General features: G+C 39.3%; 1 protein-coding gene across 1 annotated transcript in view; it reads left to right on the top strand.

Moving 5' to 3' along the window:
• Positions 1-714: 714 nt before the first annotated feature.
• GALNT1 (polypeptide N-acetylgalactosaminyltransferase 1) overlaps positions 715-27,197 on the top strand; it is a 73,555-nt gene continuing 47,072 nt past the window's right edge. The window contains exons 1-3 of the mRNA XM_029922031.1: positions 715-771; positions 15,626-15,869; positions 23,941-24,115. Coding sequence (XP_029777891.1) covers positions 15,731-15,869; positions 23,941-24,115 — 314 coding nt within the window. The 5' untranslated portion in view covers positions 715-771; positions 15,626-15,730. The remainder of the gene's footprint in view (positions 772-15,625; positions 15,870-23,940; positions 24,116-27,197) is intronic.

Here is a 27,197-nt window from a genome sequence, read left to right as displayed (position 1 = left end):
CCTAAACATGTTGATGTTGGCTTCCCTCATGAGTCAAGATGGCTGCTATAAATATACTTCTAAATATACTATACAAACAATATCTGAAGATAAAAAGCATAGTTTCTCCTTCAGCATCTTTGGGAGAAGATAACTTTTCCTGAATGTACCCAGCAGATTTCTCCTCAGGTCCTCTTGGTTGAGATTTGGTCACTTGTAGCAGCAAGAGGAATAGAACAGCCATGGCTGGCTTGAATCAGACAAGAGTAAAAGGATAGGTAGTTTTGCAGAGAATGACCAGTTGAATTCAGCTGGCCGTCTGACGCAGTGAAAAACATGGTGGATGGGGTGGGATAAGGAGCAAACAGTACCAGCTCCAGGTGCTGTCTGTCTTTGGCCTTCCCACCCGGCAGGTTAATATTGTGACAGATTTCTAAGAGGAGGGATGAATCTTTTATAGTATTTCCACTGAGCTTGATATTGGAGTTCAGTAATATTTTATTCATTGACTCACCCATATACTAGACATTAACTAAATACCTATTAGGTGCAAGGTGTGGGGAAATACCTATTATGTGCCAGTGCTCAGCATTGGGGAAATAGCTGAGTAAGACATGGTTTTTGCACTCAGGTGTGGCTGAGCTAGACCAGTGGAATAGTGTGGCTAAAGTTATAAGGTGGGGGAGGATAGAGTTATTCCGTAATAATCTGATTTTAGGAAATTTATTTTTCAACAGGACATGTGGGACATGTGGATTTGGGATATGAATTCATTTGAAAAACTACTTTGGGGTAAGTTGATAGCTGGGAGTGAATGACTTCAGGGTTTCACTTCCCTCACCTTGAGGTTTGCTTTTACAGCTCTGTAGATTTCACACAATGCTGATTGGACTTTATGCCTCATATGTACATAAGTTAGTTACTGTTTGTACTAAGATCCAGGTTTAGTTGTTTCAGAAATGTAACCGTCAAGCGTAGTCCTGGTATTAATTAACTAGTGAATTCATTGAATATCTCATTAGAGTAGTCAGACTAGATAAATATAAAGTTTAGAAATAAAAGAGTTCTTATTATTTAGGTTTAACCTGCTTGAGCTCACCCAATAATCATGTCAAGTGGGCTGGAAATCACTCATAGCATCAGTGTTGAAGATTCAGGATTGGGAGTGCCTGGATGGCTCACTTGGTTAAGCATCAGACTCTTGATTTCAGCTCAGGTCATGATCTCATGAGTTGTGTGTTTGAGCCCCACAGGATTCTCTCTCTCCCCCTTTCTCTCTGCCCCTCTCCCACTCACATATGCTTCTGGGCATGCCAGCGCACGCTCTCTCTTCCTCTCTCCCTCAAAATAAACAAACAAAAAAGATTCAGGGTTAAAGCTTACCTTTGATCTTTTTTGCAGTACTGTGGCCATTTGAATAATCGTTACATCAGTACAAATATAAAAGGTTTCTGATTTTTTGTGTCACCTAAGAAGTTGCCTCTAGAAATACTATTCAGTATTTACTGAGTATGTAGTATAATATATAAGTGTTGTGCATCACCTCATTTAATTTAGTGAAATGGAATTATAAGGTGGGCATGTTTTTCTCAGAGGAATAAAGAGCCCCAGGTTTATGCAAATAAAGAATAACATTGTTAGGATTGTTTTATTTATTTATTCATTTATTATTTATTGAGAGGGAGAGAGTGAGCATGGGCAGGAGAGGAGCCTGATGTGGGGCTTGGAATCAGAAACCCTGAGGGCATGACCTGAGGCAAAATCAGCAGTCTCCCTCTTAAACAACTGAGCCACCAAAGTGCCCCTGCTAGGATTGTTTTAACTAGTCAGTGTTGGAATTGAAAATTGAAACCACATTTGAATTTTAGCTTTTGGCCTAATAGACAATCACTTCTGTTTTCATATGCTGATTGTGTTGGGGGTTGCCGAGGCCATCCCCCAGGTTTAGTGATTTGCTAGGAGGACTCATAGGCTTCAGCATATACTCATAGTAACAGCTAACATTACAGTGAAAGGATACAGAGCAGTATTGGCAAAGGGAAAAAGTGCATGGGGTGAAGTCTGGAGGAAACTAGGCACAAGCCTTCCAGAACCTCTCCCAGTGGAGTCACACTTGCTGTGCTCCAGTAATAAATTGTGACAAGTGTTACCAGTTGGGGGAACTCATTAGACTCAGTGTCTGTGTATTTATTCTGGGCTGGTCATGGAGGTACCCTCTGCCTAGCATGTACCAAAATTTCAGTCTCCCAGAAGGAAATCCGGTATTTTGCACAAACCGTATTGTTTATACAAACAGTTTAGGCACAGTTAGACATTTATCATTTGAGCTAAGTTCCCTATCAGTGTAGGGAACTGTTTATCTTTCAAATTCCCAGTTGCCAACCAAGAGCCAACTTTGTGGGTTTTTTTGTTTATTATTTTTTAGACTGAGAGAGACATAGCATGAGCAGGAGGGGCAGAGAGAGAGGGAGACATAAAATCGGAAGCAGGCTCCAGGCTCTGAGCTGTCAGCACAGAGCCTGACGTGGGGCTCGAACCCACGAATGTGAGATCATGACCTGAGCCGAAGTTGGAGGCTTAACCGACTGAGCCACCCAGGCGCTCTGAGCCAACTTTGTAAGCCAGCCTTTCTAAGGATAAGAATCTTATGCCTGCTTTGTTAATTTTTATCATATATATTGATTTATTCATTTAAGCAGATTGTGATTATGATCATTTAGCTTCTGAAAAGTAACGGGAGAAGAAGGTGTTATGGCAAGACAAATGCTTTAATGGTGTTCATTGGCGGGGGTGGAGGGGCATTTCATGAGTGACTGCCCATTGGTTTGGTTTACTAGAAGGACTCCCCCAATATAACAATGTTGTCCTCATGGCTAAGGTTTATTACAGCAAAGGATACAGTATAGGAACCGCAGGAAAAAGATACATACAGGTGAATGCCAGGAAGATCAGACACAAAGGTCCACATTTTTCCTCTGTGAGGATCACATGGATGTCACTCTCTGTGGCCAGCCCTGGTAACTAAAATTTAGGACCAGGCCAGATACCAGGCGCACATCATAAATCTTGATGATTACTTTAAACAACGCTGACAGCCTGATACATCCTGACCCATTGCCTTTAACATCATTACCCAGTGACTGTGAACATTCCAGGAGTTTAGTTCTCAGAGTTTGGCCAGGGGTCATTGCCATGGCTCCAGGAATGCCCCAGAGATTAGCATGGACTGAGTAAAACAGATCTGCTGTGTTAACTCTTTCCTCACTGTATCCTATGTGGAATAATGTTGCATTTGTTGAATGTAACATTTAAATGCTGATATATTCTTCAGTATATGATATTCTAAACTTAGAAAAAACAATTTCACTTCTTTTAGAATTATTTTCACTTCTTTTAGAATTATTTTCACTTCTTTTAGATTCTTATAGGGATCTGTAATAATGGTGACTTCTGGATTTACTATTTTTGTTTACAACTATTTGTGCTGTATATGTTCTGTTAAACATAGTACAGAAGGGTGCCTGGGTGGCTCAGTCACTTGAGTGTCCCACTTCAGTTCATAGGTTATGAGTTCAAGCCCCACATCAGGCTGGGTCCCTGTTGTCAGCGCAGAGCCGGCTTCAGATTCTCTGTCCCTCTCTTTCTTTGCCCCTCCCCTGCTCACCCTCTTTCTCTCAAAAATGAATAAACATTTATCTTAAAAAAAGATGGTATACAAATATGAACTTTAAACAGTTAAATTTAGATATCACAAAATTAACCTTCACTTTAATGGAAGTTGCAGGTGCACAGGAAAACCATTTTTGCTGCGAAAAGAATAAACCATAGTTAAAAAATTGGCTGATTACAGGATTTGAAACCAGTCTGTTACTTAATCTATTGCTATTTGAAACCTGTTTTGTGTTATGAAAAAAAGACAAAATGGATAAGCAATGTTTTGGTGCTTGAAAATGAGAAGTTTTGAGTTAACTAATGAAATAGTTTTCTTTATGGCAGAACCTCACAGAACCTTTAGGGCAGTAATAAACAGTATGAATCCCCGAGGGCATATCGAGTATACGACGTTTTCCTAACTTATTTGACCATGGAATTTCCGTAGTGAGAACTTGGAGGTATGAAAGGGTCCTGCAGTAATAGCGTTCTTTAGAAGAACAGTAGGAAGGCATTAAACGGTTTTAGGTAAAGGAAAGACAGAAACAAAACAATTGCAGAAAAAAAAAGAAAATCATGTTGCAGAAAAGTTTAGAATCTTATACTGTCTTCTGATAAAACCTGTTTAGAAACTTCCCTATCTGTATGTCTTTTTCCTGTCAGGTTTCCTGAGCTGATGTTTCTCTTTTGTAATGTGAATGGTGTGTCTCTTAGATCGGTGTTGGATGGTGTGATAAGAGCTTCCAGGGTGTGATTCATTTCAGGCTAGTTCCATCTGTAGTACCTGACATGGTATCAAGAACATAGTTAGCCAAGACTCAGTAAATATCAGAGAGCATAGAATGAACTGTGACTAAAATACTGAAGCTTTTTTTTTGTTTTGTTTTTAAGGAACAACAGTATAGACATACAAGTTGGGTGCTATAAATTTATTTTAATAATGATGTCATTTTATAAGACATTTTTGGAATTTTTCTTTAAAGTGGCTGTTGAGTTGAACTCCTTATCACCAACTTCTTTTTTATGACTTGTATCATTATTTATCTTTTAAAATTTACATCCAAGTTAGTATATAGTGCTGTAATATTTTCAGGAGTAGATTCCAGTGATTCATCCCCTATGTATAACACCCAGGGTTTTCCTAACAAGGGTCTTCCTTAATGCCTCTCACCCATTTAGCCCATTTTTACTTCCCTTCCCTTATATTCCTCTATTTTGTATCTTAAATTCCTCATGTGAGTGAAGTCATATGATATTTGTCTTTCTCTGATTTATTTCATTTAGCATAACACTCTCTAGTTCCATGCACATTGTCGCAAGTGGCAAGATTTCATTCTTTTTGATTGCTGAGTAACACTCCATTGTGTATATATACCACATCTTCTTTATCCATTCAACAGTTGATGTACATTTGGGCTCTTTCCATGATGTGACTATTGTCAATAGCACTGCTATAAACATTGGGGTGCATGTGCCCCTTCTAAACAGCACACCTGTATCCCTTGGATAAATACCTAGTAATATAATTGCTGGGTTGTAGGGTAGTTCTGTTTTTATGACTTGTATCATTTTTAATTTGTTTTCTCAGAACAGTAGAATTGTTCCACCATAGACTTGTAAACTCTTTTAACTACTAGATTTTTTTTCAGTATATGGAATGTTTTTTTTTTCATTTATGGTAATTAAATGGTCGTCATAGCTAAGGAAGGCCACTGGGTCAAGAGTAGCCAAGGCCCTCCTTAAGAAGTAGTGCAAGGTGAAAATTCTTTAGCATCTATTAAGAATTATTACAAAACTGTAATAAGTAAGACGGCAGTGTGGTGGAGGGGTAGATGGACCAGTGGAACAGAACATAGAAACCTGAAGGGGCGCCTAGGTGGCTCAGTTGGTTGAGTGACTGACTTCGGCTCAGGTTACGATCTTGTGGTTTGCGGATTCAGGCCCAGCGTCAGGCTCTGTGCTGACAGCTCAGAGCCTGGAACCTGTCTTCAGATTCTGTCTCTCCTCTCTCTGGCCCTCTCCTGTTCATGCTCTGTCTCTCTCTGTCTCTCAATAATAAATAAATGTAAAAAAAATTTTTTTAATTAAAAAAAAAAAAAGAAACCTGGAAACCTGGTTTATGACCAGAGTTTGCATTGCACACCTTTAGTAAGGTCCCCATACATTGTACTGGAACAATTGGTTATCCGCATGGAAGAAAGTGACATTGAATCTTTACTTAAATCTGAAAGGTTTAACTTAAAAATTTTTAGACATTAGGACAGTATTTTATAATTGAATTAAAAACATTTTTTTTAACATTTATTTATTTTTGAAAGACAGAGACAGGTTGTGAGCAGGGGAGGGGCAGAGAGAGTGGGAGACACAGAATCTGAAGCAGGCTCCAGGCTCCGAGCTGTCAGCACAGAGCCCAACGCGGGGCTCAAACTCATGAATCGCAAGATCATGACCTGCGTCAAAGTCGGTTGCTTAACTGACTGAGCCACCCAGGTGCCCTAGAACAGTATTTTTAATGATCTCTATATACAGAAGAATTTCTTAAGACATAGAAAACATGAATCACAAAAGACCCCTCTTATTAAGAAGACAAGGTATAAATTGGGAAAATATTCTCTCAGTGCATGTAACCGACACAAGATTAGAGGCCAGACTGCAACAAAGATCTTAAAAAAAATTTTTTTATAATGTTTTATTTTGAGAGAGAAAGACAGCATGAGAAGAGGAGGGTCAGAGAGAGAGAGAGGGAGACACAGCATCTGAAGCAGGCTCCGGGCTCTGAGCAAACGTTCAGCGCAGAGCCCAACGCAAGGCTCAAACCCAAGAACCGTGAGATTATGATCTGAGCCAAAGTCAGATGCTTAATCAACTGAGCCACCCAGGAGCCTCTGCAACAAAGATCTTTACAAACTAACAGGAGGGAAAAAAAAAACCCCAGGGTCACCTGACTCTTGATCTTAGCTCCAGGCTTGATCTCCAGATTGTGAGTTTGAGCCCCATGTTGTGCTCCATGCTGGGCATGGATCCTACTTTAAAAAAAAAAAAAAAAAAAAAAAGACAGAACAATCCATTGAATGGAGGAGTGGACTAGACTTCATAGGCACATTAGATATGAGGAAGTGGAATGACCAGTAATAGCAGAGACAGTGGGGAAATGCAAATTGAAACTACGTTAAGATACCAACTACATACTTAACAGATTGTCAAAAAATTAGAAAGTCTGACAGCAATGAGTATTGTCAGGGATATAACACATCCTGAGCTCCCATTTTGTGTGCACTTTTGCTTCAACCACCTGGAAAATAAATTGGTCATGTTTAGTCATATCGAAAATCTGCATACCCAATGACCTAGTACCCTTATGTATGTACTCTAGATCAGGGGTTGGTGACAACTCATGAGTTAAGAAGGTTTTTAACATTTCTAAATGGTGAAATAAAATTGGGTAACATGTAATGTGAAAATTATATAAAATTCAAATTTTAGTGTCCATAAATAAAATTCTGATGGAATACTCTAATGCTTACTTGTTTATATATTGTTATGGCTGCTTTTGTGGTGTAGCACCATAGTTGAATGGTTACACCAGAGATCTTCTGTCTTGGCAAAGCCTAAAATACTTACCACCTTACCCTTTGCAGAAGTGGTTTAGCAACCCCTGCCCTAAACAAATACTCTTGTGAGTGTGTGCCAGGAAACACATTTAGGAATGTTTATATCTGTGTTGTTTGTGAGAAGAGAAACCTAGAAGGAACCACATGCCCGTGAAGCATAGAATGGATACACCATGGTATGCTAAGCCCGGGGAGTACCGTTCAGTAGTAGAATGGACTGTAGTTACATGCAACATATGGATGGGTCTCAGAACTCGGTATTAAAAAAAAACAACACCGAAGTGTCAGATTTTTCCATTTATAAGCAGTTTAGAAACAGACAAATGTAAAGAAGGCATTGCTAAGGATACCAGTGAGTTAAAACTATCAGGAAAAGAGAAAGTGGTAAGTTTGGAATAGAGGTTGCCTTTGAGGAGCTGGGGAAGAAATAGTATTGGAGAGGGAACTTTAAAGATAATGCTCTTCTTTTTTTTTTTTTTTTTTTTTTTTTAGGTCTCTCTTTTTAAATGTTTATTTTTGAGAGGGAGAGACAGAGTGTGTGTGTTTGTGTGTGTGTGTGTGTGCGCGTGCGCACATTCGAGTGGAGAAGGGGCAGAGAGAGAGGGAGATGGAATCCCAAGCAGGCTCTGAGCTGTTAGCGCAGAGCCCAATGTGGGGCTTGAACTCAGGAACCATGAGATATGAGCTGAAATCAAGAATCAGACACTTAACCAACTGAGCCACACAGGCGCCCCTTATTATGTTCTATTCTTAAACGGGGTGGTGGGTATACATGTGTGTTGTATTGTGATACTTCATTTCAGTGCTGTGTTTCATACATACTTTGGATATTTGATAAGTTTTGTGATTTGGAGCATTAAAAGGTATCTTTTCAAATAGTGTAGTTTGCCTCATAATGTATAATTGTTTATAACTACCAGAGGGGAACCTCATCAGTGGGCCAGAACCTGCTTGATTTCACCTATAGGTCACTTCCTCTCTCTACCGTCCCTCACCCTGCATCCCTTCTCCCCCTGCCAACATCTCAGATGTTCTGGTTGTGTCAGGAACAGATTTCAAACCCTCTTAAGCAGAAAAGGTGATTAGTAGAAGGATTGCTGATGTTTGTAGAAGCCAAGGAAGAGTCAAGGACTTGGTCTCCATCAGGACCCTCTGCCTCTTGTTCTGTATGCCTCTGCTTGGGCTTGTTCTCTTGGACTGAAGGTGTGCTTTCTCCATGTGTTGGGCATTGTGGTTGACTGCAAAGCCAAATGCATAGCCTCCAGCTCTGTGACTTAGGAAGCCAAGGGATGAGATCTCGTGGTTGGCCTGACCAGATCATTTGACTGTTTTATGGCCAAGGGGGCTGGGTCTATTATAGAAGAAACCTTTGGGGAAAGGCAAGGGGAGCAAGGGTCAGAATCATGAACCAGAAAGCCCTCTCAGTTGGTATCTATTTTATGTCTCTTCTTTAAGTGTAAATCAATATGTGGCATTCAACATAGCTTTGTTAAAGATCAAGGCTATTTTGAAATGACAAGACATTTGTTGTTGCCTAGGACTTGATATTCAGTGGTTGGGGTGGGGAGAGGGGTTAGAAATGTCTATTGAGCGTATTAATAAAAATCAAAAGGTAGCATCACCACAGAGATCTCTCTTGCTATCCCCTTTATAGTCATACACATTTCTTTCTTTTCCCCCTGATAAGGACACTTAAAGACCTTAAAATGTTTGAGTCAAAATAGACCCTCTGAACTTGCTTTAAGGCATATTTACTGTATTTCAAATGACTGGGAGGACACTTAACCCATTGGTAATATTGTTTAACTGGGATGAGTAGTGTTTAACTAGGTGGCTTTGTATCTTTTACTTTTTTGTGTTTGCCAGATTCTTTGCACTGAGTGTATATTATTTTGTAATTAGTAAAAATATTAACTTTTAACGTTATTGCTAGAGGTTAAGTTAATTTATCACCTTGGAAACTGACATTTCCATTCAGGATACTAGTATATTTATAGGGGTCTATACCACTCCAAATGATAAACTTGTTCCCCCAACTCATAAACATGGCAACACCTAGGAAACAGAAAAAGAGAATATCCAAACTTGTATGGAGTGCGGGTGTCATTTTACATAGAATTTTTAGACTGGTTCTTAGCTAGTTTTTGTTCACTATTCAGAATGAGAGTATGCTAATACTAAAAATTGGTGTTTTTGGCTTGTGAATTAGCCTTCTCAGTGCCAAATTTTAATCAGTAATCACTTGACAACTCAAAGACAGTGGGAGAAATGTTGGCCTAAACACCACTTCACAGGAAGCAGAAACCATAAAATTAAATACCAAAGGACCAGAGCCCCATACTTACTGTAGCCAGTATGTCATAGGCCAGGATAGTTGTTTTTTTGTTTTGACAACTTTGGCTTCAGTTATTATCTAATCACAGATTTACTTTTGTTACTGATATAAGTTAGGGTCTGAATTTCTTTTTTACCATATGGAAAGCCATTTGTCTCTGTACAGTTTTCTACTCTGATTTGTAGTAGCACCTGTCCAGTTTTCCACACATGCACGGGTTTGTTTTGGAGAACCACATGGTTTTTGATTCTTCAGTTTTATTGTAAATCCAGTCCCAAAAGCATCCTTTGTGTTTGGATTAGAATTATATTAATTTATAGATTAATTTTGGGGAGAGACTGTTGTTTTTCTTTACTGAACATAGTATATCTACCCATTAGTCAAGTGTTCTCTTCTATCTTTTAGTAAAGCTTCATGGTTTTTTCTATATCTTGCACATATTTTGTTAAGTTCACCCTTAGATACCTTAAGGCTTTTATAGCTATTGTGAATGTGATTTGTTTTCTTTTGTATATTTTAATTAGTTATTACTATACAGGAAGATGATTGATGTTACCTATTATCTCGTATTCAGCTACCTTGATGAAACCATTAATTAGCTCTAATGGCTTATCTATTCATTTCTTTCAGATTTTCTGTATAGAAATCATGTGGTCTGCAGATAATTTTGTCTCTTTTTCCCTCTTATCTTTATTCCTTTTTCTTGTCTTATTGCTTAGACTCTAGTATGATGTCAAATTGAAGTAAAGATGCCTAAGTCATGTTAAAGGAATGCATGAGAAGTTCTGTCCTTAAATATGTTTACTATGGGTTGAAGAATTTTCTTTCTAGGCCTCTTTTGTTGTTGAAGTCCTATAATTGATGAATATTGAATTGCCTCCAAAGTTAATGGCTCCAAACAATAGACATTTATCATATTTGCTCTGAGTCAGGAATGCAGGAGCAGCTCAGCAGGGTGGTGTTGACTCTGGAACCTTCTGGATGTTGCAGTCAATGTCAGCAGGAGCTACAGCCATCTGAAGGGTTAATTGGAACTGCTTGTAAAGGGGTTTACTTCCGTGCCTGGTGTAATAGATGCCTGGTGGTCTGCAGGAGGCTTCAGTTTCTTACTATGTGATCCTCTTTATATGGATGTTTGAGTGTCCTTCTGACATTAGTGCTGGCTTTTCCCAGAGTGTGAACTGAGAGAAAACTTAGAGGAAATGTGTCTTATGACTAGTCTTGAGATCACATGCCATTACTTCCACCATATTCTGTTGCTTAGAAGCAAGTCGCTAAGTCCAGCCCCACTCTAAAGGGGAAATTCCACTCCACAGAAATTATTTTTTGCCTTAATTTTTTAAAGTCTGTCTGCCCTAACAAAGCTGCATGAGAGCAAGAGCTTCTCTCTGCATATCTTTACCTTAGACCCCTCCATTGAGCCTCAAACTTTTGTATCCTAGCTGTGGTTAATATCTCCTCTTGAAGTGTCAGGGTTACCTCATAATGAACATTTCCCAAGTCAAACTTAGGTTTCTTCCCCTCTTGTCCTCTTTGATGATCCCTGGTTCCGTGACTGGTACCACTCTGCATCCAGCTGCATAAGCCAGTATTTTGTCCTGTCCAATTCATCCTTAAATCCCATTGAATTTGTCTTGCATACCTCTTGAATCTGCCCACTTTTATCCAGCTCCAGCTTTATCTTAATCACAGTTTCCTCTTCTTTTGTCTTTGATCCCTGACCTTTTAGTGTTGGGCTCCTTCCTGCTACTCACTGCCCCAAATAGTTGTTTTCCCCTCAAATCCTGTCTTCCACAGAGAAACCTTTTGGACAGGTTCAGATGTTTGTTTATATTCTTGTGTACGTCCTTCAAAAACAGTTATCCCCATTGAAATTATATGTGTGTGTGTGTGTGTGTGTGTGTGTGTGTGTATGACTATTTGATTAATTCCTGCTTTCCTGGAGCCAACTCTAACTTTCGTAAGGGCAGAGAGTGTGCATTTTGTTTGTTTTTGTATTCCCTATGCTTGACACATCCCCTATATTTACTGAATTTGTGTGCATGAATTAATAAGTGAATGAATATGTTTGATTATAGCTCTGATTGAGAGAGTAGAATATATACCTAGTAAATAAAATAATTTAGCCTCCCCTTACCATGTTAGAGGTAACTATCATGTTTCTAAGTCTTCAGTGTTTCTGACAGAAGTTCCAGCTACAAATTAAGTGAATAGACCAGTCGAAAGGGTCCATCTCTCCTACCTCTGTCGGGTCAGTATGATGCCAAGTTAGTGATTTAGGTGTCTGAGAATACTGTGTTCTTGTTAGAGGAGAGATACGCACTGCAACATACCCAGAAGTCTAAAGCTTTGGGTCTAAGAGAATGAAACTTCCATTTTCTCCTAAAGATACTGACTATTGAGCTGAGACTCTCTTCTTAGGTGTGAAATTTCAGGAGAGCCTTGATCAGATGAGCAGTAGGAGAAAATAATTATTTAGCCCTCGGGTGCCCAGGTGGCTCAGTCAGGTAAGCGTCTGACTCTTGGTTTTGGCTCAGATCATGATCTCACTGTTTGTGGGTCCCAGCCTTGTGTCGGGCTCTGTGCTGACAGTGCGGAGCTTGCTTGGGATTCTGTCTCTCCTCTCTCTCTCTCCACTTCCTGTGCATGTGCATGTTCTCTCTGTCTGTCTCTCTTTCTCTCTCAAAATATTATAAACTTAAAAAAGATTAATTTTTTAGCCCTAGAAAATGCTGATGAAAGTTTGGAAGAACTTGACAGTGAAATAGGGTAGAGTTAGAAATTTGCTGATACTTGGTCACTGTACTTTGATATTAATTACAATTTTATAACTTAAAAATTAGATAATAAAATGCATTTCAAATGGAAGGTTTTAATTTATTACGTTGGGACAAAAACTCTGAGGTTTAAGTGATTTCCAAGATAAATACTGGTATGTGTCATTTGAGGAAATGTATACTGTTTGTCTCTTTCTGAAATTGGCATTGTTTCTTTGATGTATTTCCCCATATTTATCTTTTTTTTTTTTTTTTTTAAGAGAATTAAGGTTGAATTCAACTTTCCCTTTTAGATGTAGTTTTTTAATTTTGGACAAATGGACATAGTCACCTGACCACCCCCCACAAGCAAGGTCTGGAATGTTTTCATTATCACAAGTTCCTTCATGCCCCTTTTGAGGCAGTTCTCTTTCCTCCACAGCCCCTGGCAACCACTGATTGATTTCTGTGTCCATAGTTTTGCCTTTACTGGGTTGCCCTATGAATGGAATCATGCAGTATACAGTATGTGACATTTTTGTGACTTCTTTCACTTAGCATAATGCTTTTGAGATTCACCCAAACGATTGCATATATATCAAGAGGTTGTTCTTTTTAGTTGCTGGCTTAGTATTTCACTGTTTGTTGTGGTACAGTTTGTTTATCCATTCACCAGGTGATGGACATTCGACTTGTTTCCAGATTTTGATGATTACAATAAAGTTGCCGTAAAGATTTATGTACAGGTGTTTGTGTAGACATGTTTTCCTTTCTCTTAAGTAAAGAGCTAAGGATGGAATTGCAAGATTCTTGTAGGGAGAAACTGCCAGTTTTCCAGAGGCTGTACCATTGTGCATTGCCCTGGCAGCAGTATTATAGTTCCAGTTGCAGCAATTCCCAGCTAGCACTTGGTAGTTCTTTTTTCTCCTTTAGCCATATATATTGGTGCATAGTGGTATTTCATTGTGGTCTGAATTAGTAGTTCCCTAAAAGCTAATGATGATGAATATCTTCTCATGTGCTTATTTGCCATCTGTATTTCTTTTTGGTGATAAGACCATTGAAACCTTATACCTTTTTTACTGAATTGGCTTTTGTTTTTTATTTTTTTTATTTATTTTATGGCTTTTGTTTTTTAAAGTTCATTTATTTATTTTGGATCTTGGGGGACAGAGAGAGAGCACATGCAGGGGAGGGGCAGTGAAAGAGGGAGAGAGAATTCCTAGCAGGCTCTGCACTGTACTTGTGGAGCTCAGTGTGAAGCTTGAACTCATGAACCACAAGATCATGACCTGAGCTGAAACCAAGGGTCAGATGCTTAACTGATTGTGCCACCCAGGTGCCCCTGGATTGAGTTTATGTTGTTGTTTTTTTCTTTATTGTATTTTGAGAGTTCTTATATTCTGGATATAAGTCATTTATCAGATTTGTACTTTGTAAATATTTTTTCACAATCTGTGATTTGTTTTTTAATTTCCTGTCTTTTGGAGAAGATTTTAATTGTGAAATCCAAGTTATCATCTTATGATTTATACCATTTTTTTAAGTTTTTAATTTGTTTTTGAGAGACCATGTGAGCAGGGGAGGATTAGAGAGAGAGAGGGAGGCACAGAATCTGAAGCAGAATCTGAAGCAGGCTCCAGGCTCTGAGCTGTCAGCACAGAGCCCGATGTGGGGCTCAAACCCATGAACTGTGAAATCATGACCTGAGCCGAAGCCGGACATTTAACCAACTGAGCCACCCAGGCGCCCCATGATTTGTACTTTTTTTGTTCTGTTCTACCTAAGGAAACTTTGCCTCATGCAAGGTTTCAAAGACTTTTTGCCCCTTCTTTATCCTCCTTTCTCCCTCCACTTCCTGCTTCTTCCAGCAGTTCCTCTGGAGAGAACTATTGCTTTATGAAGCCGTGCACTATAAAGCTTTTGGTTCTCCTCCACCCTAGTCACCATAATTATCAGTACTTGCTCACCGCATGGGACACAGTATCAGATATTGATAGAACAAGTACAGTTTTGAGGCAAGCATATGACAGTAACATACATCCCTGTTCACTGTGCAGTCAGGGAATGTTGGTTTGATGAAAGGAGGAATGTAGTCAAGAGAGCAAAGGTCTCAGAGAGAACAGAACACAAATAATACTTTACATTTAATAAGTATCAGTATTTTTTTGGATGCTTTTCAGGTTGCTGTCTAGCAATCTTGTGAAGTAGGCAAGAACTACTGTATATCTTTTTTATAGATAAACTCTCTAGCCTGGCGAATTGTTCAGGTAATAAATGTCACTGCTGCCCACCATGGAATGTAAAATTGCCCTTTAAGAAGCTGCTATATTGCCTATCAGCCCAGTCCTCAGAGCATCTGCTCATCTGGCTTTCATTGTGAGGCGCATGTGCAAAGTGTGTGTTTCTTCCATCCACTTCATCTGAATGCACTTGGCTTATGTCCCTCCTGCTCAGCAGTGCCATAGGCCTTTGAGCAGCCTTGTCAGCTGCTCATCAGGAGATTCCCGGCCTCGCTGAGGTCCCTCACACTCCTCCAGAAATGTTACTAGACTATCCCAAATGACTTCCCAAATTTGGTGACAGGTCCTTCAGTCATTTTCTCTTGGTGTTTTAACAGATTGAGGGGCAAGAGTAGAGGGAATAGAAACTAAAGATCAGAGCAGTTTATAAAGTTACTGTCAGAGCCAGGACTAGGTCTTATTCTCTTCTTCTCCATTATACTTGCCATGAGTATTTCTGAATGGCTGGTGACTGTAGTGTTTTTAGAATGGGATTCAGTGGGACAGAAAGATAAGAATTAGCCCAGTAAACTGCTGTAGTACAACACTAGGAGGACTCATACTAATCCTTAGGACCTGGGAACTTGAATGGACTGAGAATCACTGGTTTCTTAAACTCCTATGGCAATTAGTGGCTTAGCATTTAATGTAGCAGTTGAATAGGAGGGAGTTCAGCCCTGTATGTTTGCTGGATATGAGATAGTAGCATACTGTTGTTTTAATTTGCATTTTCCTGATTATACTGCATTGAGTGCTTTTCTACGTTTACTTTCTGTAAAGTGCTTGTATATATTCTTCACCCATTTTTCTCTTGGATTGTTACATATTGATTTGTAGGAGTTATTTGTACATTCTTCACCCTATTAATTTTTATGTATTTTACAAGTGTTTTTTAAGTCTAATTTTTAAACTTATTCTGAATAATAAAATTTCAGGTGTATGTTAATCTTACAGCTCATTTTTAAGGTTCTGATATTTTAAGTTAATCTTTTTTTCTTTCTGTCTCTATAGGTTATGAACGTGATATCTGAAGAAACTGGATTGGAATAATTTTCATGATCTTTGTATATTTATATATATATATATTTTAAAATTTTGCATTTGACTTAAAGTGCCATGAGAAAATTTGCATATTGCAAGGTGGTCCTCGCCACCTCCTTGATTTGGGTACTCTTGGATATGTTCCTGCTGCTTTACTTCAGTGAATGCAACAAATGTGATGAAAAAAAGGAGCGAGGACTTCCTGCTGGGGATGGTGAGTGACATTTTATACTGATACATCTGTTTCAATAAGTAAGTCACTGGTTTGTTTACTGATTTGGATACTATACAATTTTCATTTTTTTAGATTAATAGTAATCCCTGGTTTCCTAGATGTGATGATCATATTACCAACAAGTTTCCAGTGGGTTCCCAACAGTTAATAAAAGATTAAAATATCCGTATAGAATTGCTGAATTCAATATTGGTGTTCAGTGTTACCTGTAGTTAATTTTTTGCAAACTGTGTTACCAAGTAATGTGGGGGAAACTAATTTCAGTGACTGTTAAACTACTAATAATTAATAGTTGGAACCAGCAAAGTGGTGTGGCATTAGTGCAACGCCATAAATGCTGAGTGGGATGTTAAGATTTCATTGTCAGGTCTTAAAAGATGTGTTTCCCCGCCTTTCCTTCTGAACGCTGAGGTTGAAATCATTCTAGATGGAGGTGATCTGGAGAGTTCTTTTTTTTTAATGCTGTAAATAGCTCCAGTTAGCACTTTTGGGGAGGGCTTTTGTAAAGTCGAGGCTTTATAATAAAGGCCGCAGTGAGACCGCAGTATCTGGTATGGAAAAGAAAGGAAGCACAAATGTGAAGGACCTAGGCTCGAAGTCCTGACATTGTTGGCAGTGGACGCCTGGAAAATTCAGTTTTGAATGCTTTGTGTTCAAACCAACAAACGAGTACTGCTTTTTATTTTTCTAACACGATGAAAATGACTTTGCATTATGAGTCAATAATTCAGTTGTCCTGGGCTCTGAACTCTCTATGATTAGTTATAGAAGACCTGGCCATACAGTAATTCTACTATTTTTAGGAATTCTATGTGAATGATTACTGTTTTAACATAAGTTTTATTTGAGTATGTAATCACAGTTAAATTTTTTATATTTTTATAATGAGAGCACCTGGTCCCCTAAAATTTATAATCTAAAAATATTTGTGTTGGTTAACTGTATGTACTTACTATAATTTTTGTAGATGGGATTGTATAACAAGTCATGTTTATTTTTTCTTGGGAAATTTATCTAAAACTAGACTCAGTTGATTGCACTGGGCTCTAATAATACCTAGGCTAACTCCCTGACTTTTTAATTTTCACTATCCCTTAAGTTTTTAAATTATTTTAAATGTTTATTTGTTTTTGAGAGACAGAGTGTGAGTGCAGGAGAGGCAGAAACAGAATCTGAAGCAGACTTCAGGCTCTGAGCTGTCAGCACAGAGCCTGACGCGAGGCTCAAACCCATGGACTGTGAGATCATAACCTGGGCCGAAATGGGACGCTTAACTGACTGAGCCACCCAGGCGCCCCTTCCCTGAAGTTTTAATAAAATATACTTTATTTCAAATTCATCCTACTAATTTGTTGACTTTCCTGGCTTACGCTGTGGCTCTGCTGTTTAGTGCCTTGTTGGTTGGCAAGATGCTGCCTCCTTAACTGTCATTAGGACTACAGCTCTGTCTACATTTACCTCAGAGGCGGGTCGCACCGTCCACCAGTAACTGGGATATTCTTTTCCCAAAGAGAACAGATTAACTTTCCCCTCACCCTGCTTTAATTTGTTGCCACTTACAGTGGGAGCTCATGGTGTTCTGTATTAAACACAGAGACGAAGAAGTTAGAAAGAATAGGACCTTTAATGTGTGAAGATCCAATGTTTTTAAATCTCTGATATGTGTTGGGCAGTATATAAGGAGCTAGTGATACACAGCTCAACAACAACAAAAAATAAGGCAAAATTCCTCCCTTTGAGGAACTCACAGTCCAAGAGAGAAAGAATAATAAGTAAAATACTGATAGAATAAATAGCATTCTAGAGATGTGCACAAGAGCAGAAAGTCCTGGGAATACCTCAGGGTGTCTCAGAAGGTGCAGTTGGGAAATAATGCTCGTGTTGAGAGGTGTTATGGTGAGCAGGTGTGTTTCAGGTTTGATGAATAAGCAAAGGAAAGAAGCATGTGCAGGATAAGCAAGTGAGAGAACAGGTTTCCCTGTTTGCTGCCCCCAGAGGTGGAGCAGCTTTGATGGAAGGCAGAAGGATGAGCTGGGTTGGGAGTGTTTCACTGGGGAAGTTCTGGTAGAGATGCTCTGCAGGAGAGAGCAGTCGAGGTGCAGAACGTAGATGGTAGTGTGAACCTGGGCTGTGCAGAAGACTGCATCAGGAGCACGTGTAGACTTAGAAGAGACAGACCCAGTGTTGGAGAGCATCGTGGAGGTCCGTGAAGGAAGAGAGGCATCTCAGGAAGTTAGAGGTAGAAGGAGAGGCCAGAGGGAGGGTGGTCATGAAAACCCTGGAGTGTTGTGTATCAGAGGTTTTACCTGCGATGAAGAGGTGTTTCTATATGCTTGGTATTGGGGTTTGTTTTGATCCTGACAGGACAAAAAAGAGAAGGTTAGTGCAATAGTTAAAGGAATGGAGGCAAAGTTTTATGTTTGTGTGTATTTTTTATGTACATTGAAGGAGAGGTTAAAATATGAGATAAAAGTAATACCTGAAAGAGCACATTCTTAGCAGATGAAACTGTGTGGTGTCAGAACCATAAAGAAAAGGATTGTATTTGGGGCGCCTGGGTGGCTCAGTCTGTTGAGTGTCCAACTGTTGGCTCAGGTCTTAATCTCACCATTCATGGGTTCAAGCTCCACATCCAGTTTTGTGCTGACAGCTCAGAGCCTGGAGCCTGCTTCGGATTTTATCTTCCTTTCTCTCTGCCCCTTCCCCAATTCGTGCTTTGTCTCTCTCTCTCAAAAATAAATAAAGATTACAAAAAATTTTTTAAGAAAAGGATTGTATTTGAAGAAATTGCCAAGTTTTGAAAACCATGGTGGCCTGAGCATCAAAGATAAGAAGTAGCTTTTATACAAAGTACAAACGTTAGTAGGTAAAGGAGAAGTAGTCTGGGAGTAACAGTGTGGAGCTGTGAGATCTCATCTGAACCTCCTAAGACACAGAGAATGAACAGTTCTCCCGGAAGAGGAGGGGAGGCAGTGGGCTCTGAGGGAGGGCAAATTTAAGTGAGATCTGGTAGAAGGGGCCTGTGTGTTGTGGAGAAAGGGGATGAAGAAGCTTGACATTGGAGAGGAGTAGAGGGGACCCGGGTGTGTGGGATGGCTGCGGAGGAGGGAAGCCTGGGAGAAGGGCTGAGCCCTAAGCCAGGAGGTGAGGAAGCTATATGAAGGGAGAGGGCGTGAGAGGCTGAAGTCTCCAGGTGAGGCTTCAAAGCGAGTGTACTAGACTAGGTTAAAAACTGCAGGGAGCAGACACGATCCAGTTATCATTGTAAGCACCGCCCCAGTCAGCGATGTTAAAATGTGGGGGAAATACTTTGGAATATGTAAAAAAGATAATGCCTAAAAACAGTAGAGATGATCATTGTGTACGGGCATCTGGGTGGCTCAGCTGGTTAAGTGCCCCACTCCTGATTTCGGGTCATAATCTCAGGGTTCGTGGGCTTGAGCTCCGCCTCAGGCTTTACGCTGACACACAGATTCTCCCTCTCCCTCTCTCTCTGTCTCACCCCTGCATGTGCATGCATGTGTGCGCGCGCGCTCTCTCTCAAAATAAACATTTTTTTAAATGGATGATAATTGTGTAATAAGATAAAAATCATTTAGGAGAAATGGTTTTAGCCTTTTATTTGTATTTTTCCCCAAAAGGGTATCGTAACTTTATACTTCTTTATTCTCCTTATGTGAGAAAAATATAAATTTGAAAGATTTATTAAATTACATTCAAAGGTACGTCATGTGGTTTGTGTATATTAATCTGATTTGGTGGCAGAGTGAATCTGCAGTTTTATTGGTAATTAAGTTTTCAGAACATGTACTTTGGTTGGCTCATTAGGTGGAGCATGCTCTTGGTCTTGGGGCTGTGAGTTCGAGCCCCATGTTGGGAGTAGAGATTAGTTTGAAAAAATAAAATCTAAAACAAAATAAAGGATGATACTTTATTGTTTTATAAGTGAGGTTTACCTGAAATATAAAATATATTTGTTCTTACATAATACTGTGGATTTAAAACCCTTAGTCTCTCCCTTGTCAGAGTTGATTTGATTTTTAGAAATGATCTGCATGTAAAATTTTATGCCAGGAAAGATTTTCTTTCAGTTCAGAAAATGATATCCAAACCCCACGTCAGTTGGTTTCAAACAAAAATTTCACTAAAGTTACTTTTAATTTGCGTAAAAGACTGGTAAGTAGAGTGCGTGGAAAGTTAATGCTTACCATTTAATCTTTAGGTACATTAGTAGTAAAAATACATCCATTATCCACATGCATTTTATCCTGAGCTCTTTGCCAAAGAAAAGTAGTTTACTAGTCCATTTAATTATTTAGGATATTATAATCTCTAAATTAGAGTAATGTGGTGGATTCTGTAAGTCATCCAATAGTCATGTGCTTTTTGGTAGTTTCCATTGTAGCTTGGAAATCTCGTGTGTACCAGTAGGTTAAATTATTTAATGTGAATGCTGTACTAGGAATTCAGGTTATTAATAAGTACCAGGTGGTCAAATTAGTAAAATGTGCAATAGCAGGACTGTATATGTTGTACAGTTTTGTTTACTTCTTTTAAGATCTTAAGGCCAGAGTTTTAGTTCACATTGATGGGGCAAGATTTTTAACTTTCTGGTCATATAGTCTCTTAAGCTATAAGCAGTCAAGCTCATACTTACTAGTCCTCACGGTAATAATTTCTCGAGTCCTCCTTCATGCTCCCCAACCCCCATGGAAAACGTCAAACATAAACAAAAGTAGAGAAATAGAACTTCCGTATACCCACCATCTGGCTTCAGCAGTTTTCATTTCAAAGCTAGTCTGGTGGCATAGATGTGTGGATACCTCTTTGCCTCTCTCCTCCCTTTCAGTCTTTTTTTTGTTGTTGATGAAGAAATTGGGTGGATTTCCCGCCCCCCAGTTTCCCACAGTTAGAATTGGCATCCTTTAACATTTTTTGTCATGTCCTTCAATACCCTATATTTTTTGTGAATTGATAGGTAGGTCTGGAGGCTTGATCAAATTCAGGATCTCCTCCTTCCCCTACCACCTCACCCCAGCAAAAATATTTTGTAGGTGGTGTTCTGTATAACTTAATACTCTTAAAATGTTTTAAATTTATTTTTGGGAGACAGAGAGAGACAAAGCATTAATGAGGGGAGGAGCAGAGAGAGAGGGAGACACAGAATCCAAAGCAGGCTCCAGCCTCTGAGCTGTCAGCACAACCTGACCCAGGACTCGAACCCACGAACCATGAGATCATGACCTGAGCCAAAGTCAGACGCTTAACCAATTGAGCCATCCAGGCACCCTGTGTATAACTTAATACTCTTAATTTAAAAGCCAAGCAGCATGAAAATGTTTTTTCCATTTTAACTTTAAAGCATCGTCTTATACTAAAATTGGGCTTCAATAACCATAAGATATTTATAAGCAGAGCCACTAGATGTCTCCCACCCACTCTTTGTGTTAACTGTGCCCTGCGCACAGGATGATTGCCACTTCCAGAACTCTGCCGCTTTCTGTTCACCCCAAACATCCCAATCCCCAAATCTGTTGGTTGCTTCCCCCCGCTTTTTTTTCAGAGACAGGTAAGTAAGTATAATGGATTCCAATAGGAGTTTTACAATTTGTAATTTTAAAATATTTAAAGTCATATATGGGGATTATATATCTGTACTTGTATTATAGTTTTCATTACACTTGTGACTAAGAAATTTTGAAATTCTATTAACCCTGATATTTAAAGAGCTTAGCTACTTGGCAAACATTAGACTTTGCTTTCAAAACTTGTTTTACATGAGTTTCCTATAATTTTGAAGTTATTGCCCAATATATTTTTAGAGTTTATTTATTAGAGAGAGAGATCAGTTGAGCAGTGGGGAGGGGCAGAGAGGGAGAGAGAATCCCTAGTAGGCTCTGCATTGTCAGCAAGGAGCCTGATGTGAGGCTTGAACTCATGAACCGTGAGATCATGGCCCGAGCCAAAACCAAGAGCTGGTCGCTTAACCAATTGAGCCACCCAGATGCCCCTATTTCCTAATATTTTAATGCCCTCCCAAATCATAGTTCATTCTGAGAAAGGAGCGAAATTATCTTATACCATTTTTTTCTTGATGGTAGTCTAAGATAGGTTTTATATTCTAGACAGAGTTATTGAAGACATAATAATTTTATATTCTCTAGCTCAGGTATTGGTAGGTGGCTTTCTGCTGTGATCTGAAACAACCATCCTACGGATCAGCTTTACCAACTAGTCCTATTCCTGGGCAGCTGAAGCCTGGCTGAAGAGGGATGGCTTGTCTGCTGCGTGATGTCTATTTTTGTGCAGACTTTTTGGAGGTGCCTAAAAAATAAACAAGAGAATAAAATTTCCAGTTTTAAAAATAAACAAGTAGTGCACAAAATAGTTATTTAAAAAAATTTTAATCTTTATTTTTGAGGGGGTTGGGAGGGGCAGAGAGAGAGAGAGGGAGACAGAATCTGAAGCAGGCTCCAGGCTCTGAACTGTTAGCACAGACAGAGCCTGATGTGGGGTTCGAACTCACAAGCTGTGAGATCATGAACCGAGCTGAAATTTGTGCTTAACCAACTGAGCCATGCAGGTGCCCCCAAAACAGTTATTTTTATCCCATTCTTGGCCTCACCCCATTCTCTACCCATCCCTTTTATTTTTTATTTTTTCCCATCTCTTTTGGATGAGAAGTTTAATACACTTTTTTTCAAGTTTAGTATATGTGAGAATTTGTTTTTCTTGGAACATTTTTTTAGCATCTCAAAAGTATAAAACAAGGAATAATATTTGAAGATTGCTTATCTAGAATATTACTGTTTTTATGTTATCAAGTGATGACATGACTTCAGATTAGAAAGATCTTTCATGATGCTCCACCTTGCTTGATGCTTATTCTAATGTCTATTATCAATTCTAGGGTTTCATTTTGACTTATTTTGAATAGCACTTTTTCTCACGTATAAATTGAGCATATACTTAGAAAACTCCTATCAGACACTGTGCTAAACTTCACAAAAGGTACACAAATGAATCAAACCTCAGCTAAGAAGAGATCATAATCTAGTGGGGAGGCCCAAAAGACAGGTTAGCAGTCGTTATCCGAGGTAGTAATTGATTAGCGATCGAAGAGCCCTAGATGAAATGACGTGGCAGTCAGGAGCAGTAGATGATCTCCGCAGAGAGATTTGGAAACGCTGCAGGCAAAAGAAGCTGTTGTAGCTGGCCCTTGAAGGACAAGTAGGGGTTTGGTATTGTAGACATAGGAGTGGAGAGATGCCATGGGAGGGGGCCTATGTGAACAAAGGCCCCAACACAGGAAAACATGAAGCACTTACGAAGCAAGGTAGTGAGTTGCTATTTGACTGAAGGATGATGTACTGGAGTGGGCATGGGGGGTGGGGTATGGCATAGTGGAGGGCCGAGTAAGTGTTAGGTTTGGGAAATTTGGTTAAATTCCCTATTAAAGAGGGGCGCCTGGGTGGCTTAGTCAATTAAGCATCCGACTTTGGCTCAGGTCATGACCTCGCGGTTTGTGAGTTCGAGCCCCGCGTCTGGCCCTGTGTTGACAGCTCAGAGGCTGGAGCATCCTTTGGATTCTGTGTCTCACTCTCTATCTGCCCCCCGCCCCCCCGCCCCCCAGGCTCTGTCTTTCTCTCAAAAATAAACATTTAAAAAAAGTTTCTTTAATAAAAAAGTTTTTTAAATTCCCTATTAAAAGAGTTAGACTCCAAGAGACTATGGAAATACCACAGTGAAGGTCAAGCTTTAGAGAGGTTAATGTGGTGATGATACTTGAGATGGGAATGCCAAGGCTGTGTGTGATTCAGGTGAGTGAGTAGTGCAGGGTGTGGAGGTCTTGGGTAAGTACACTAGTGTGGAAGAGGAGGACACAGCAGCCCTGAGGTGGTGTCACAGATGTAGAGGACAGGCTCAGACATGGCACTGGGTACTGGGGGCACAATTTAAACTCATGTTATTAAACAGAAACATTTATCAGTTGCTATAAAATTGTTAATTTATTGTTAATTAATTGTTAATAATTCCTCCATATTCTTAGTTCTAGAGCCAGTACAAAAGCCTCATGAAGGTCCTGGAGAAATGGGGAAACCAGTTGTCATTCCTAAAGAGGATCAAGAAAAGATGAAAGAGATGTTTAAGATCAATCAGTTCAATTTAATGGCAAGTGAGATGATTGCACTCAACAGATCTTTACCAGATGTTAGGTTAGAAGGGTAAGTACCTAGTGTGGCCCTTTGGCATTTAATTAAAATGAAAAATGTGTTCTTAAGTCCCAGTAAATAAATTTAACTTATTAAATGTTGATAAAAATAGTACTGATCATTAGGCTATATATTTTAGGCTTTAGATTAGTAGGGGATTTTTAAAGTTACCAAAATGTTCCTATAATCAGCTTTGTAAAAAGGTTCTCTTAAGTTGTATGTAACTTAAAACAGTAATGTATACATAGGTATACAGATTACTGAATTTTTACATATACATACATACCTGTCTAATCATCATCCAAATCAAGATATATGTGTTATATGAATATACCATAATTTATTTGCACATTGATAGACATTTGGGTTGTTTCTACCCTTTGACTGTTACGAACAAAGCAGCTGTGACATTCTTATGCATGTCTTTTGGAGGACTTAGACTCGTGTTTCTGTTTGGTATGTCCAGGAGAAAGGAATAGGTTGTACATTTATATAGCATTAGTATGTACAGCCAAATATATATCCAGGATGATTGTGCCACTTTACATCCGCACTGCAATATGATAGGCCCCATTGCTCCACATGAAAGTACATTAGTATCTGGGCTAGGGGACAACAGGCCCAGTTAAGAGCAAAGGAACTATACAGAAAACACAGGGAGCAAGTGGGCATATACATCTAGCTCCTGAGACTCTATCGTCATGCCTTATATGGCTCCCATTAATGCCAACAGCCAAGCCGTCCCCTCTGCCGGCAAGAGATTGGAGGATCATTCTTAACACAGTAGGACTAAACACAGAGGTGAGGGGGTTGGGGGGGGTGGGGAGGCAGAAAACAAACTGGTAGGAAGCATCATTCAGAGCTAATAATCAGCTTTTTGGTTCTCTATTTTGATAGCAAATAGGTAACTAAGTATACTAGACAATCACAAGAAACCCTCAAACATGAGAAGTATAGTCCCAAAAAGAGAAATAAGCAACTTTGAAGAAGCAAAAGCTATTCAGGGAGAAAAAAACCTAAAATGAAATAACTAATAGTCCCAATGAAAGAAGACATTATAACCATAAAATGAGAATAGGATACTATTCAAAAGATACACTAGGAGAGCCAAAAAGAGTTTTTGGGAGTTTAAAAAGAAAGAAAGAAAAAGGCAGACTTCAATAGCAGCTCAGTAGCAGCAGCCCTAGAAACAAAGGAGCAACATTCTAGAGGAAAATAATTTCCAACCTGGAATACTATTTTTTTCTTTTATAGTTCTTTGTCAAATTGGTTTTTGTATAACACCGAGTGCTCATCCTGACAAGTGCCCTCCTCCTTGCCCATCACCCCCCTTCCCCTCTCCTTCACCCCCATCAGCCCTCAGTTTGATCTCAGTATTCAAGACTCTCTCATGGTTTGCCTCCCTCCCTCTCCCCAGCTATATTTCCTCTCCCCCTGCCCCATGGTCCTCTGTTAAGTTTCTCCTGTTCCACTTATAAGTGAAAACATATGGTATCTGTCCTTCTCTGCCTGACTTATTTCACTTAGCGTAACACCCTTGAGTTCCATCCACGTTGCTACAAATGGCCAGATTTCGTTCTTTCTCATTGCCATGTAGTATTCCATGTGTGTGTTGATCCATTCATCAAGTGATGGACATTTAGACTGTTTTCATAATTTGGCTATTGTTGAAAGTGCTTCTATAAACATTGGGATTCATGTACCCTGATGAATCAGCACTCCTGTATCCCTTGGATAAATCCCTAGCAGTTCTATTGCTGGGTCAGAGGGGAGTTCTACTGTTAATTTTTTGAGGAACCTCCACACTGTTTTCCAGAGTGGCTGTACCAGTTTACATTCCCACCAACAGTCTAGGAGGGTGCCCGTTTCTCCACACCCTCGCCAGCATCTATAGTCTCCTAATTTGACCATTTTAGCCACTCTAACCGAGCTGAGCTGGTATCTCAGTGTGGTTTTGATTTGTATTTCCCTGATGGTGACGCTGAGCATCGTTTCATGTGTCTGTTGGTCATCTGGATGTCCTCTTTGGAGAAGTGTCTGTTCTTGTCTTCTGCCCATTTCTTCACTGGATTATTCGTTTTTTGGATGTGGAGTTTAGTGAGTTCCTTGTAGAGTTTGGATACTAGTCCTTTATCCGATTTATCACTTGCAACTATCTTTTCCCACTCCCTTGGCTGCCTATTAGTTTTATTGTTTCCTTTGCTGTGCAGAATCTTTTTATCTTGATGAGGTCCCAATAGTTCATTTTTGCTCTTGATTCCCTTGCCTTTAGAGATGTGTTGAATAAGAAATTTCTGCAGCTCAGGTCAAGGAGGTTGTTTCCTGCTTTCTCCTCTAGGGTTTTGGTGGTTTCCTGTCTCACATTCAGGTCCTTTATCCATTTTGAGTTTCTTTTTGTGTATGGTATAAGAGAGTGGTCTACATTCATTCTTCTGCATGTTGCTGTCCAGGTCTCCCAGCACCACCTGCTAAAGAGGCAGTCTTTTTTCCATCGGATACTCTTTCTTGCTTTGTCAAAAATTAATTGGCCGTACATTTGTGGGCCCAGTTCTGGGTTCTCTGTTCTATTCCATTGGTCTGTGTGTCTGTTTTTGTGCCAATACCATACTGTCTTGATGATGACAGCTTTGTAGTAGAGGCTAAAGTCTGGGATTGTGATGCCTCCCGTTTTGGTTCCCTTCTTTAATATTACTTTAGCTATTCGGGGTCTTTTGTGCTTCCATACAAATTTTAGGATTGTTTGTTCTAGCTTTGAGAAGAATGCTGGTGCAATTTTGATTGGGATTGCATTGAATGTGTACATTGCCTTGGGTAGTATTGACATTTTAATAATATTTATTCTTCTGATCCATGAGTATGGAAAGTTTTTCCATTTCTTTGTGTCTTCTTTAGTTTCTTTCATAAGTTATTTATAGTCTATATTGTACAGATCTTTTACATCTTTGGTTAGGTTTATTCTTAGGTATTTTATGATTTTTTGTGCAATTGTGAATGGGATCAGTTTTTTATTTCTCTTTCTGTTGCTTCATTATTGGTGTATAAAAATGCAACTGATTTCTGTACATTGATTTTGTACCCTGTGACTTTGCTGAAT

This window comes from Suricata suricatta, chromosome 14, assembly GCF_006229205.1.
Source record: "Suricata suricatta isolate VVHF042 chromosome 14, meerkat_22Aug2017_6uvM2_HiC, whole genome shotgun sequence".
Taxonomy (NCBI): domain Eukaryota; kingdom Metazoa; phylum Chordata; class Mammalia; order Carnivora; family Herpestidae; genus Suricata; species Suricata suricatta.
The sequence above is the reverse complement of the archived record's forward strand: the minus strand, read 5'-3'. Positions and strand labels throughout refer to the sequence as shown.